Source organism: Notolepis coatsorum (genome assembly GCF_963971535.1).
Source record: "Notolepis coatsorum genome assembly, chromosome: 14".
In the NCBI taxonomy this organism is placed as follows: Eukaryota; Metazoa; Chordata; class Actinopteri; order Aulopiformes; family Paralepididae; genus Notolepis; species Notolepis coatsorum.
In genome coordinates this window covers 6,445,909-6,461,329 of record NC_140178.1, presented here as the reverse complement: position 1 = coordinate 6,461,329, position 15,421 = coordinate 6,445,909, and the positions used below count along the sequence as shown (strand labels likewise).

General features: G+C 44.9%; 1 protein-coding gene across 1 annotated transcript in view; it reads right to left on the bottom strand.

Moving 5' to 3' along the window:
* Nucleotides 1–12,873: 12,873 nt before the first annotated feature.
* Nucleotides 12,874–15,421, bottom strand: part of ttyh3a (tweety family member 3a) — a gene marked incomplete at its 3' end in the record, with an annotated part of 98,673 nt that continues 96,125 nt past the window's right edge. Inside the window, 1 exon segment of the mRNA XM_084328330.1 lies at nucleotides 12,874–12,996. Coding sequence (XP_084184456.1) covers nucleotides 12,874–12,996 — 123 coding nt within the window.

Below are 15,421 nucleotides of genomic sequence, written 5' to 3'. Positions count from 1 at the left end.
GCCCGGGAGGAGTGGGAATCAAACCGGGAACCTCCGGATTACCAGACGACTGCTCTACCTCCTGAGCCACTGTCGCTGACAAACACAACCAAAGTGCAGCACAGACACTGATCTAGAGTGAAGTCAGACACTGATCTAGAGTGAAGTCAGTACAGACAGTGATCTAGAGTGAAGTCAGAACAGACACTGATCTAGAGTGAAGTCAGAACAGACAGTGATCTAGAGTGAAGTCAGTAGAGACACTGATCTAGAGTGAAGTCAGTACAGACACTGATCTAGAGTGAAGTCAGTAGAGACACTGATCTAGAGTGAAGTCAGTACAGACACTGATCTAGAGTGAAGTCAGTAGAGACACTGATCTAGAGTGAAGTCAGTAGAGACACTGATCTAGAGTGAAGTCAGAACAGACACTGATCTAGAGTGAAGTCAGTAGAGACACTGATCTAGAGTGAAGTCAGTAGAGACACTGATCTAGAGTGAAGTCGGTAGAGACACTGATCTAGAGTGAAGTCAGTAGAGACACTGATCTAGAGTGAAGTCAGTAGAGACACTGATCTAGAGTGAAGTCACTACAGACACTGATCTAGAGTGAAGTCAGTACAGACACTGATCTAGAGTGAAGTCAGTAGAGACACTGATCTAGAGTGAAGTCAGTACAGACACTGATCTAGAGTGAAGTCAGTAGAGACACTGATCTAGAGTGAAGTCAGTAGAGACAGTGATCTAGAGTGAAGTCAGTACAGACACTGATCTAGAGTGAAGTCAGTAGAGACACTGATCTAGAGTGAAGTCAGTAGAGACACTGATCTAGAGTGAAGTCAGTACAGACACTGATCTAGAGTGAAGTCAGTAGAGACACTGATCTAGAGTGAAGTCAGTAGAGACACTGATCTAGAGTGAAGTCAGTACAGACACTGATCTAGAGTGAAGTCAGTAGAGACAGTGATCTAGAGTGAAGTCAGTACAGACACTGATCTAGAGTGAAGTCAGTACAGACACTGATCTAGAGTGAAGTCAGCACAGACACTGATCTAGAGTGAAGTCAGTACAGACACTGATCTAGAGTGAAGTCAGTAGAGACACTGATCTAGAGTGAAGTCAGTAGAGACACTGATCTAGAGTGAAGTCAGTACAGACACTGATCTAGAGTGAAGTCAGTAGAGACACTGATCTAGAGTGAAGTCAGTACAGACACTGATCTAGAGTGAAGTCAGTAGAGACACTGATCTAGAGTGAAGTCAGTACAGACACTGATCTAGAGTGAAGTCAGTAGAGACACTGATCTAGAGTGAAGTCAGTAGAGACACTGATCTAGAGTAAAGTCAGCACAGACACTGATCTAGAGTGAAGTCAGTACAGACACTGATCTAGAGTGAAGTCAGTAGAGACACTGATCTAGAGTGAAGTCAGTACAGACACTGATCTAGAGTGAAGTCAGTACAGACACTGATCTAGAGTGAAGTCAGTAGAGACACTGATCTAGAGTAAAGTCAGCACAGACACTGATCTAGAGTGAAGTCAGTACAGACACTGATCTAGAGTGAAGTCAGTAGAGACACTGATCTAGAGTGAAGTCAGTACAGACACTGATCTAGAGTGAAGTCAGTACAGACACTGATCTAGAGTGAAGTCAGTAGAGACACTGATCTAGAGTGAAGTCGGTAGAGACACTGATCTAGAGTGAAGTCAGTAGAGACACTGATCTAGAGTGAAGTCGGTAGAGACACTGATCTAGAGTGAAGTCAGTACAGACACTGATCTAGAGTGAAGTCGGTAGAGACACTGATCTAGAGTGAAGTCAGTACAGACAGTGATCTAGAGTGAAGTCAGTACAGACACTGATCTAGAGTGAAGTCGGTAGAGACACTGATCTAGAGTGAAGTCAGTACAGACACTGATCTAGAGTGAAGTCAGTACAGACACTGATCTAGAGTGAAGTCAGTAGAGACACTGATCTAGAGTGAAGTCAGTAGAGACACTGATCTAGAGTGAAGTCAGTACAGACACTGATCTAGAGTGAAGTCAGTACAGACACTGATCTAGAGAGAAGTCAGTACAGAGGCATTCGATTGGGTGGAGACCTGGTGACTGCGAATGCCCTCGTATGCCCTGTGTATGGGGACATGTCACCCATATAGAAACACACCTCTTCAATCAATATCTGAAATGCAAATAAATAAATAGCCTTCTTAATAAATATAATATTTATATTGTAGTGGGTTCTATAGAGACATAATTCCCCATGGGGTGGGCAATTAACTTTTACAAGGGGCCACATGAGAAACCCGAACTGTGTTGGAGGGCCGAACCAATGATAACTTGAACTTAATTCTGCTCAATATTCATTATCTCCCATTGTAAAGATTGACCGCGGGCCGGACACGGACGCCCAAAGGGCCGGAAGTGGCCCGTGGGCCGTAATTGCCCAGGTGTTGATGGGGCACTTTGTTGGTTTTGGGGTTGGGCTGAGAGGAGACGCCCTGTATGGGGTTTCATTGATAAATGTTTGATTACAGCACGGCATAGTTCTGACAGCTGTCACTTGTGCTACTGCGAAATAAATGACACAAGGCTTTGTGTTGTCAACTGATAGAAATTGTGCGTTTCTCTATTCCGACGATTTCTACAATATAATATATATATATATATAAATAACTGTCTTTTACTAGTACCTTACTACTATGTACTTAAAATGCCCTTAATTTGAACTTTAAAATCAGATATGGTAGTGAGGGCCTGCAGTTTCAAAGTTTTTTGAAGTCCATTCCAGGCAGAGGGAGCAGAGAACATGAAGGCCCTTTTCCCAAACTCTGTGCGGGTTCTGGGCACTGAGGCATATAAATAGGCCTGGGATCGTAAGCTGTAAAATGGGTTCGATGTGATGGTGAGGTATGAACTAGGGATGCACCGAATGGGAAATTCTTGGCCGAAACCGATACCGAAAATAGGAAACAGTTGGCCGAAACCCGAATGCCGAACATGATTAATATAAATATATATATAATGTATTTTTTTTTCAGCTACCTGATTATGGCAAAAGACATGATTATGGCAAAACTCAACTTAAATAATATTAATAATCACTATTATGGGCCCATAAAACATTTATTCAGCACTTTTGAATGCATACATTAATTCCAGACTGACTGCTGAAAGATTGTACAATTTAAACATTTTCTCTTTGCGTACAACAAAATGTGCATTAAAGTCAAGTGCATTTTCTTTTCTCTGTAGGATAACTACAACAAAGTGCATTCAGAACAAAGCCAAGGTGCTTTAAAACTGCATAAAGATCTGCATAAAGACACACACACGAGAGGGAGAATAGATTATAGCAGACTTAATGATGTTACTGTAGTGGCTACTGAGTCATAATTCATGGAATTATGGAAGGACTGTTGTATTTACTACATCTCCCGTGACTCTCAGCGGGGGATGACGTAGCTTACGAGAGACGAGTGAAAGAGGACCGGAAGCGTTGTTAGCTAGCTTAACGCTAACGTTAGTTTAAAAGGTTTGAACCGCGACGGGCATATAGTAATGGCGAGGATATATAAAGCATGTTAAAGACGCATTTATTGGATGCGTTGCTCGCGGAGTTTACATCGAAACTATTTATGATAAAGGAAGTCCACTCCTCCACCCCCCTCAGCGAGGCGGGGCTCTTTGTGGAGCAGCAGCAGCTGCCTGGCGGTCCACAGGAAGCGGACAAAGCCAGACTTGTGGCCTGCTGGTGACACGACCTCTCGCCCGCGGTCTGCCCACAGAGGTCACCGACACAATGCCTGTTTTCTGCTCCAGAGAGGACAAGCATCCAAGCCTCTGCCCTCACACACACAGCAGTATTTTTTCCTATTGCTAGGTTTTAGTGAGTTTTTCCTTACCTTCGCATGGGGTATGTCTGGGAGTGTTGCATTTATTTACCTTTTTTGGGGACCTTTTGTGTTGTTCTTGATTTATTGTGATGTTTCTTCTTGACTTGTTTAAAGAAGACGTGTACGGCCCATGGGGACATGAACGTGTGTTGTCGGGCCTTACAAATACATTTCATTTGAGTATATAGGGCAGCTTCACATCCCTGGAACAAGAGGAAGAAATGGTCAAAAATAGATACTTACGCCGATATGAGATTTTTGGGAGCTTAAATATCCGTAACCACATCTGCCCATATATATATATATATTGTAAAGATTGTATGGAACATTTCCTTGCGTCGCTTCATTTCATAATTTGCAAAAGATTAACAAAAACATTTTTATTTTAATACAAACCCGTACACCTCTTTAACCTCACATTCCCACAGTGAGTAGAATGGGGCCTTGTTTTTCTTTTAGACGGACACCTCCTGTATTAACTTGTTGTTTTGTTTACTGTGTTTTACTGTGGGTTAGGGTTAGAGTGTTTTCCTTTTACAGTGTTGTTATTGACTTATTCTATTCATTGATTAATGTAGCAACTGACTGGGGCAAAACACCATTTTGTGTGGACAATAAAGAACATCTATCCATCTAACCTCAAATAACATTATTTTCTCACACAAACAGCCTTATATGGTAAATGGCTGCTTTTTTATATAGCAGCTTTTATCCAATGCGCTTTACAATTTGTTACTCACATTTTTACCCATTCACTCACACATTCACACACCGACGGCGGAGGCGACCATGCAAGGTGCCGACCTGCTCATCGGGAGCAATTAGGGGTTAAGTGTCTTGCTCAAGGACACATCGACACGCTGCCCGGGGAGGAGCGGGAATCGAACCGGGAACCTCCGGATTGCCAGACGACCGCTCTACCTCCCGAGCCACTGTCGCCCTTCATGCATTAAATATCAACAATGTTTGATATGTCAACATGTCTTTCAAAGATAAGGAATAGAGCTGTAGAAACATGAACAGTAAAACCGCATGCATTTATTTATTTTATTATTATTTAGCTATTGTTGTTGTAAGGAATTCTACTGGTGCTTTATTGGTGATGCTTTTGCTGATATCGGCAGACCAATATATGTCTAGAAGACCTAGCCTTAATGCTGTTACTAATGGCAACAACATAGTTTTGTATGTAGTATTATGAACATCATCACCCTGAGAGATAAATAACCAAAACCTACCTGTAGGTGGAGACAAGGGATGTCCGAGCAAGGCAGTGAAGTTCTGCTGCTACCTAGTGTTAATACTCAGGATGTCAGCTGCTTTACCTACACTTTGATGCTGAATAACAGTGTTGTACTGTACTACTGTACCGTACCGTAAAAGCATTTTTCTCCTTTTTTTTTTTGGTCCACTTTTTCTCCCATTTTCTATTTTTCTCCCATCCCAATTTTCGTATCGTCCAATTCAACCCTCCCCTGTCTTTGAACGCTGTTTCTTGCCTCCCACAAGCCGGCTGCAATGTGGACTAAGTCATACATAGCAGGAGTCCCCTCCGGTACTTGAGGTAACAGCAGTCGCATCTTTTCACCTGCGCGGCTCGATCTTTCAGCGTCGGGGGTCTGGGCTTTGGAGGGGCCCCGCCCCCGTCGCTTCCTGATTCTACTGCACAGGCGCACCAACTGACCTGTAGGAGTCGCTGTCTACAACGCCCGATCCCCACCCATCAGTTTCCCACCCCCTAATACTGCCAATGTGTATTAGTGCGGACGACCAGCTAAACTGAAAGCAATGTGGAGCGCTGGGCTCGAACAGGGAGATGATCTGTTTGAGCCCAGCTTCCAGTATTCGTGGTGAGCGCCTTGCCCACTGCACCACGCATTTTTCTACTTTTTTAAGCTAGAGCCAAATTAAAAAACTTGAAATATTTTAAGTCTTAAAGTTAATTAACCCTTTGGTTGCCGTTCACGAGAATACTCGTTTCTGTGGCCCGGCGGTTGAGTGCCGGAAACGAAGATTCTCGTTTCTGTTTAGTTAATTTATTTTATTCGCTATTTCCATTCATAATTCATCCTGCTATGCTGTAGGACTGTGTGGCACTCTGTCTGAGACCCGTTCATGTGCAATGCTGGATAACGTTGGACACAGGATCGCTGTGGGTGGCGCTCGAAGCATAGAAAAACGATCTCCCTCCCCACCCTTTTGTGCATGCACGATGAAACATAATACCGATAATCTAGCGTTGATTTCAGATTGATTCAATAATCAGGCGAGAAATGGCACGATTTATAATGAAATGCAGTAAAGCACTGTTTGCTGGAGTTTCCTGGGATTACACAGAATCACTCTAAAACTATACTCATATTCACCACGGTATGAAACGGAAATGTATGGATGAAAAAATTATCAGTTTTTTGCATGTTGACCGGAAGAAACTCACTGAAAATCGACGTTGTTATTAGATCCATAGCTATAATATTTAATATAGTTTTAGCACTACAAACACCGGCATCTACCCCCATTGCATTACAGCACTGGCACAAACGGCCAAACGCCCACAGCGACCTCTGGCGTCCAATGTGTTAAAATATGAATACCGATAATGTAAATTCCTCCAAAAAAAGCAAACAAGTACAGTTAAGGTTTGTTTAATTTCAAAACACTGACCTCAAGTTCAATATAACCACAGGTTTAACATGTACAATATTTTAGTTATTGCAAAAAGAAAATATATAAAAACAAAAGATTAAATCTAGTGAGATTTTCCCCCCAAAAAGCAAAAGATCAAAACTATTTACCGTATTCACATGAAAAAAAATAACAATACATTGTGCTACAGATTCTAAAATGCAATAAAAAAATAAACTAAAAGCAAATCAATGAAAAAAAAAAACCAAACTGTTTAAAAATGTGAAGGAAGAGAGAGCGCGCTTAACGTGAAAACGTCGTTTTCACCAGCTTTTCTTTTCTCCTCTTCTTCACGTCGCAAATGTTTATAGTCTCTGTACATTGGTCTTGCATAACAATCAACACAAAGAATAATGACTACTACTCAAAAACAGTAAGACTGCATGATTCGTTATAGTAAACAATCTCGTACAGAGGATCATAAATGAGTATCATTTCAAAAAAACAACTCCGGCTCAATTCCTCATTTCGACTTCGCTCAGGCAGGGTGAGTTGCTGGGAAACCCGTACGAACCGTGGGGGTGAAGACGGAGTATATATAGCCAAAGGGTTTAAAATAATAAGGGGGTCACGTTCGGTTCTTGGCAGCGGCCTGGAGAAGCACGTCGTCTCGTACTGTATATATATATCACACAACACAGGACTGGAGAGAGAGAGGAGCCAGTCGAAGCGGCAGTAGTACAAAACAATAATTTCACTCCGCGTTCAAAGGATCGTCGTGCTTCCAAGAGGGGGGCGGGGGGCGGGGGGGGGGGGGGGGGGGGTGTTGGCCTGATGGGGGAGATGATGCTGCCTCAAGCAGGAAACTCTTACGTAATTAAAGAACCCCCCCGAATCACACGATCCCTTAAAAGATCCCTTAAAATAAAACTGGGGGTTTCTTTCGTATCATTCTAAATGCTAAAACACATTCGCGTGACACTAACCCTTTCACTGCCGCCGCACTACCAAATGGTTAACCCTTTCACTGCGACAATACACAGAAGGTTAACCCTTTCACTGCCACAAAACAGAAGGTTAACCCTTTACTATCACACGACCGACGGTAACCGACGGGGTTAACCTTCTGTAAGGGTTAAAATGATGCATACGGTTTCTCTGTAGAAACTCTCGTCGGAGGCGGTGGCGTGCATAACTTCAGAAAACCAATCATAACGCTTGTACTAAGGAGTCCTGTGGGGGGGGGGGGGGGGGGGGTACAATTGATGTTGAAGCACAATCGCCCCCACAAGGACATTCAGTGCGAGTATTCCCAACTATTCCAACCATTGTGGAGAGGAACAATGTCGAGCATCCCCCAGGAGAGAGAGAGAGAGAGAGCGCGGACACTTCCTGCTTCTGTTCCTAGGATTAGAATACAAGGAGGAAGGGCGGCTGGGTGGTGCAGTGGGCAAGGCGTTCGCCACTAACGCAGGGGATGCTGGTATCGAGCCCAGCTCTCGGCGTTGCTACCGGCTTGGCCGGCCGTCATACTAACACAATTGGCAAGTGTTAGAGGGTGGGAAAGCCGGTGGGTGGGGATTGGACGTTGTGGACAGCGACTCCTACAGGTCGGTTGGGTGACGCCTGTATGGCGGAAACAGGGAAGTATCGGGGGCAGCGTGAGAGTTCGAGCTGCTGCGGTGAAAAGATGCGACAGGCTGCCTCCTCGTGCACCGGAGGGGACACGTGATGCAAGGCTTCTATCCGCACTACAGCCGACCAGTGGGAGGCATAGTCTAGCAACGTTCAAGACAGGGGAGGGGAGAATTGGAATTACGAAATTGGGATGGGAGAAAAAAATAGAAAAACAAGGAGAAAAAGTGGATAAAAAAGAAAAGAATACAAGGAGGAGACGGTTTCATCATAGAAACATTAAAAAAATGTCTTCCCCCCTCCCACACACTTTAACCCCTGGGACACAAATTGTGTCACACGTAGGGCTGGGCGATATGGCCAAAAAATATTTCACGATATATCACGATAACATTTTTCATATCGTTCGATATCGATATTTTTATTAGTATTAAGAAAAAAATTGTAATTATTATTTAAACAACAAATGTATGTTTAGTTTGCAGCAATTCTTTGTCGTTGCCGCCATCTTTAGTGTTACAGCCCCTCACACTCCAGTTCTCAGGCTGCAGCTGGTTTAAAAGCGAAAGTACCAAAATAAGTGGCTGTGGCTCCAGGGGAGTTGAGCAGTTCTGGCTCTGCTAGTTTCTTTTCTATCTTTTGCCGCTCTTTTGGTGGACAAACCACCGCACATGTGCACCGTGACTCGCGACTGGAGACTAGCTCTGTGTACAGACGGTTTCAAACTGCAAACGAAATAAATGGACGAGAGAAAAAGAAATCTCAATTTTGTCAGTATTGTCATTTGGACGAGCAAAGCCATTACTTTAAGTTGCAGGCAAGAAAGACAAGTCTGTCCACTGTCTCTGGTTTTAAAGCTGCCCTGTTGCAGGTCACAATACAAATTATATAAACATTTATTTATTTATTTTTTATTATTTATATAATTTTTATTATCGACTATTAAAATATATCGCGATAATTATCGTTATCGTTTTATCGCCCAGCCCTAGTCGCACGCCGTAAGAGTCGTCTCCTTCTCTAGGTTCTATTGAGGGACACGCAGCGCTGCCGAGCAGATACACCGAGCGCTCGACGAAGAAGAGGAAGAACACGGACACACGCCTACGACGAGAGACCTGGCCATAGCAAATGATTATCTTTTGAGTCTCTCTCTCGTGACGGTTCCGCTTCCTCTGTTCTTCTTCGGTGGTTCTTCCGCACGTCGGCGATCGGGAGCCGCTCTTCCAGCAAACGGTAGAAAAGCTTGTGCTTCCAGTAGTACAAAAACAACAACAACAACAGCCAACGTTTCTTCTGCGCCGTAAACGTTCTTTCCAGAAGCGAGCGCAGAGAGAACTGGGGGGGGGGGGGGGGGTGTGTCAGTTCGTTCATCAAAATCGTTCGATGTTCATGAAAATCAGTAATGTCTTCTTAGTAGCTGCATTTTCCACCCGTGCAGGTCGACTTAAGTTCATACCAGATCACCCAGGAGCGGGTGCTAAGAGTGGTCATCCAGTTCACAGCATCAGAGCGTTCTCTTCAAGCCCAAATTATAGTCATATTTGTCAAATGTTATGTCAAATACCCGTCGAGAAAACACAAGACGTAGTAGGGATGCCCCGATCGATCGATCGGCCAGCGATCGGTATCGGCCGATATTCAGTATAAATATGAGATCGGGGAATTCCGATAATGCTTTCTAGTCGGCGATTGCGAAAACCGATCGATGATGCGCGCGAAAATGCACGCATTGCCCCTCCCCTCCCCCTCACAGACCCGTCTTGTCAACAAAATCCTCTCATTCGCTCCGAAGATGGCAAGAGTCCTAGCCTCCGCTACTTGACGTGACGGCTCCTCTTTCAACATCACTGAAAACAAAATGGCCCAGTAAACTATTCACTTTAGTTTAATACATGAGGTGTTGTCTAACGTTATCTAGCTGGCTAGCTACTGATAGCTCATAATATCAACGTCAGTGATAACATCATTGGCATTCGTTTTTGCAGCCGTTGGCTAGCGTTGGCTAACTAGCTATCGTTCTTCATAGCTGTAACGCCAATGATGCTAGCCTTATGTGATCTTATGAGTTTCAGTTCATAGGAAAATACGTCGATTATAATGGTCAGAAGTCAATTAACTTAGATGCTGTTATGCTTAACACCCGGTACTATTCACTTTACTTAATTTCTGAGATTAGATTAGATAATTTAGTCCGGACTTTGACAATGCCCGTGTTAGACCTACAGTATAATACTGCCAGCTGCTATAACAAAACCAAAAACGATCGGTATCGGCAGTGTATCGGCCGATATGGCTCATAAGACGATCAGTGATAAAAAAAACGTGATCGGGGCATCCCTAGTAGGAAGGTGGGCGGACTAATAGCCCCACCAAAAAAAAAATTAAGAAAAATCCTTGCACTTTCCAATTACAGACCTGTAAGACATGTGCAATATACTGCAGAACGCTGGTCCCAAACATAACGAGATTCAAGACAATGTAATAACTGACCTCAGGGCTGTAAAGGATAACGTCCTAGTCGCCTGGATAACGGCACAGATCTCAATGGCTACGTTCACACTTCAAGCGAAAGTGTCCCAAATGTGATTTTTTTTTACCTTTTACTCATAATGTGACTCAGATCTGATTCTTCCATGATAGTGTAAACGGCACAAATCAGACATCAATTCTGATTTGGGACACTTTCATAATATGTGGTCCTAAAATCAGATCCAGGTCATATTTTTTTGGCAACGTGACCTCAGTCATGTGACTTTCATGCGACTTTTAGGTCATTCTCTAGATTAACATTTGTCACCATACATTTTTTTATTGTTCATTTGCGCATGCGGGTCAGTTCAGGAGCAGTGACCGGTTCACACTGGAATCTGAACAGCACAAACAAAAAAATATATAAGATCTGAGCAGAATTAAGCACCGATGTTTGTGCTCAATGTTGTGATGTTTCTTCTTCTCGACTCGTTTAAAGAAGACGTGTCCGGCCGGCCCGTGGGGGCATTACAGCGCGTCGTCGGGCCTTACAAATACATTTGATTTGAACCCTTGCAGTGTGAACGCAGCCAACGACTGACCTGAGTATATATATAGCAGGTGGAGTCGTTAGAGTCCGGGTCGCCCCAGAGAGCGTCAGCGCACGGGGCAACTGAGATGTTGCACAGTCACAGCGTCGTGAGGATTCTCCCGATTCCGTCGGCACCGAGAGACGACCTGCCGTCTCGTCGGTGAGTCGAGGTCCAAACTGTGGACCGTGATCCTGCGAGGGGGGGCCGTGTCTGAATAGAAAGGGGGAACAGTAAGACATCTCTCGCCCCAGTTAGAGCACGGAGGTCGTGGAATGAGGTACTTCTAGATGTCCCGAGGTCTAGTCTAAAGGCTAAAAAGGCGACCAAGCATTGGCGGTGGCTGCCCCCCAAGTTGTGGAATATAGTCTGCCCACTACACAGTGTGCCCAGATCCTGGAGATTTTTTTAAAGTTGCGGCTGAAAACTCACTCCTTTTCATTGGCTTTTTGAGGCTCGTTAAGCCGTACATCCCTGGTCCTGATGCGACTATTCAGTGTATCCGTTTGTATTGTATTGACTTGTGCATTTTATATTGTATTTGTCCGTTTCTTTGTACTGTGACGCACTTTGGTGCAACTTCGGTTGGTTTTAAATGCGCTCGATAAATAAAAGGTGACCTTGACCCTTGACCTTTGACCCCGGAGCTCTAACCCGGGTTACAACTCTTTACCTCCCACACTCCCCCCCGCAGAGACGGGGAGTTCTCAAGTACAGTACTTTACAAAAAATCAATCAAAAACAAAAAAACCACAACCAATATAAATCAGTGTTAGTCTACGAGCTCCCGGAGTCTTCACCACAGCAAGGGATGGTTAGATGGGATACATTAATGTGCCAAAAGAAGAGTCTTCACCACAGCAAGGGATGGTTAGATGGGATACATTAATGTGCCAAAAGAAGAGTCTTCACCACAGCAAGGGATGGCTAGATGGGATACATTAATGTGCCAAAAGAAAAGACAATTCAAGGAAGCTGAAGAAAAAAAATAAGAAACAATAAAAAAAAAATAAAAAAAATCATGCCAAGTAAAAAAACAATAAAAAGGTCTCAAGGTTAGTCCAGGCTAGGTCACATATCAAGAGAGTTAGAAAATCATAATCATAAGCAAAATAATTATCGAGTGCTTCAACCAGCACTGGGAATGACCTGTTGCAGTGGTATATAAAAAAAACAACAAACAAACAAAAACTAAAATCAACCTCAGAAGATCGTGGATATCTTTAAAAACATAATGGACCTGTCTCAAAACCCTGCCCCTTTTCTTGATCCTCCAATCACAACTGTCGCTTACCTCGGACAAACCAAGTTTGTCCGAGGTAAGCGACAGTTGTGATTGGAGGATCAAGAAAAGGGGCAGGGTTTTGAGACAGGTCCATTCACACGGCGACCGTCCCCCGCTCTTACGTCATCATGCTCGGGTTGGGATTCCTTTCCACCCTGTTCCCCCCCGGGGAGGGGAGGGGGGGGGGGGGGGGGGGGGTATGGTCAATAATTGTTTGTCAACGATGAAAGAAAAAAACACACTTTGCGTCACATTTCGATTTCAGGGTCTCGAGCCGTTCCCTCAGATATCTCCGCTCCAACGGTTGATGATGATGATGATGATGATGGGGGGGGGGGGGGGGGGGGTGGGGGGGGACTCCAGTGGCTGGTGTTCCATCCTGTAGCAGGGTCTACTGTGTCGGGGGGGCGGTGGTGGTGGTGGTGGTGGTGGTGGTGGTGGCGGTGGCTGTGGCGGCAGCAGCAGGTTCCGGTCGGCTATTCGCCAGGTACTTGGCCCGCATGCTGGAGGTGTACTGCGGAGAGAGAAACAGGGAACGATAAACAATCAACGACGCCGGCGTGGGCATGGCGATCGGAGTTCTTCCTCCTCGACACCTTTAAATATCACCTACGTATCGATTACATCCGATGAACACAGGGGAAAGACCACCTTTTGGTCCTGCATGCGTGTAGCTTTATGCCAAGCAAGCAGTGCAAAAATTTACCGTAGTGGCATGCAGTAATGCGCCTTTCATTTTCCGCCGCCCAGCGCCCAGGTCGCGCGGAAATAGGCTGTCTATTGCCATTCTCTTTGACAAACTCTAACCTTAACCAGCTCCTTAACAGCGCCTAAACTTAACCGTTCTAACCTTAACCAACTCCGAAACAATGCCTAACCTTAACCTTAATCATAACCATGCCTAACCTTAACCATAGAAATTATATTGCCATTCTCTTTGACAAACTCTAACCTTAACCAGCTCCTTAACAGCGCCTAAACTTAACCGTTCTAACCTTAACCAACTCCGAAACAATGCCTAACCTTAATCGGCGAAAGAATACACGTTAAAAAAAAATCACGTTAAAAAATATTTTCGATGGGATTCGAACTCGCCAGCAAACAAGCCATAGGATCCACAGCCATGTGTCCTTGCCAATTGAGCTAGTGGTAGATACTGAAAAAGGGGCGGTGACTTATATATATTGAGCTCCGCTCGTGTCGCATGCGCGGGCACCTCGCGCGAGCACGCCGGCGCACGCACGCACCTGAGCGAGCACGCCGCCGCCGGTGCACGCACGGTAGCATTTGTCTGAAAAGAAGGGCGCTTTACCGCACTAGCGTGCGGTGACGAATGCGGAAGCATTTTTGCACTGCTTGCTTGGCATTAACGTACAGGCGTCCTGCATACGATATCATATAAAGACACTACCTGTAGGATGAAAAAAAAATGGCATCGGACGACGTGATGATATCACGGTACCTACACGGACTACCTTTAATAAAATCACGTGGTTCACTCCAAAGCCAAGGTAGGTCAGGTCTCCACTCCCGGACGTTAAAGAGACGTTACCGATTCAGTAAAACAAATGAACAAATCTCATAGGGGGCTTTGCTGTGACCTCGTATTTAAGATGTTCAACATGTATATAATGGGTCCAGAACGTGTAGCGGTGGTCATTCAGCCTTCACGCAGGGCCAGTCATTCCCCATGCATCCCATAATACAAGCACAATCAAGCACAAGAATCGGTCACTTGAAATGTTCTTGAAACAAATGCCACTTGGACAGCAGTCTGTTGGCACAATGTCACCTTTCAGAGTCATTTGGACAGCCCTTTGTGGACGTCCTTCAGAGTCATTTGGACAGCTCGTTATGGACGTCCTTCAGAGTCATTTGAACAGCCCGTTATGGACGTCTTTCAGAGTCATTTGGACAGCCCGTTATGGACGTCTTTCAGAGACATTTGGACAGCCCGTTATGGACGTCCTTCAGAGACATTTGGACAGCCCGTTATGGACGTCTTTCAGAGACATTTGGACAGCCCGTTATGGACGTCTTTCAGAGTCATTTGGACAGCCCGTTATGGACGTCCTTCAGAGACATTTGGACAGCCCGTTATGGACGTCTTTCAGAGACATTTGGACAGCCCGTTATGGACGTCTTTCAGAGTCATTTGGACAGCCCGTTATGGATGTCCGTCAGAGTCATTTGGACAGCCCGTTATGGACGTCCTTCAGAGTCATTTGGACAGCCCGTTATGGACGTCGTTCAGAGTCATTTGGACAGCCCGTTATGGACATCTTTCAGAGTCATTTGGACAGCCCGTTATGGACATCTTTCAGAGTCATTTGGACAGCCCTTTGTGGACGTCCTTCAGAGTCATTTGGACAGCCCGTTATGGAAACTTTCAGAGTCATTTGGACAGCCCGTTATGGACATCCTTCAGAGTCATTTGGACAGCCCGTTATGGACATCTTTCAGAGTCATTTGGACAGCCCTTTGTGGACGTCCTTCAGAGTCATTTGGACAGCCCGTTATGGACGTCCTTGAGAGACATTTGGACAGCCCGTTATGGACGTCCTTGAGAGACATTTGGACAGCCCGTTATGGACGTCCTTGAGAGACATTTGGACAGCCCGTTATGGAAATCTTTCAGTCATTTGGACAGCCAGTTATGGACGTCTTTCAGAGTCATTTGGACAGCCCGTTGGAACAAAATGACTTAGTATTTGTGGAGGCAGGGGCGTAGCTGGGGGGGGGGGGGTTGCTTAGGATGATTCCAAGGGCCCAGCACTGGGGGGGGGGCCCACATTTTTTTTTTTTTTTTTTTTTTACTAGACATCACTCAGGTGTATTATTGATGCTCTCATTGATACTATGTTTGTTTCTGAAGTGTGTGTGTGTGTGTGTGTGTGTGTGTGTGTGTGTGTGTGTGTGTGTGTGTGTGTGTGTGAGAG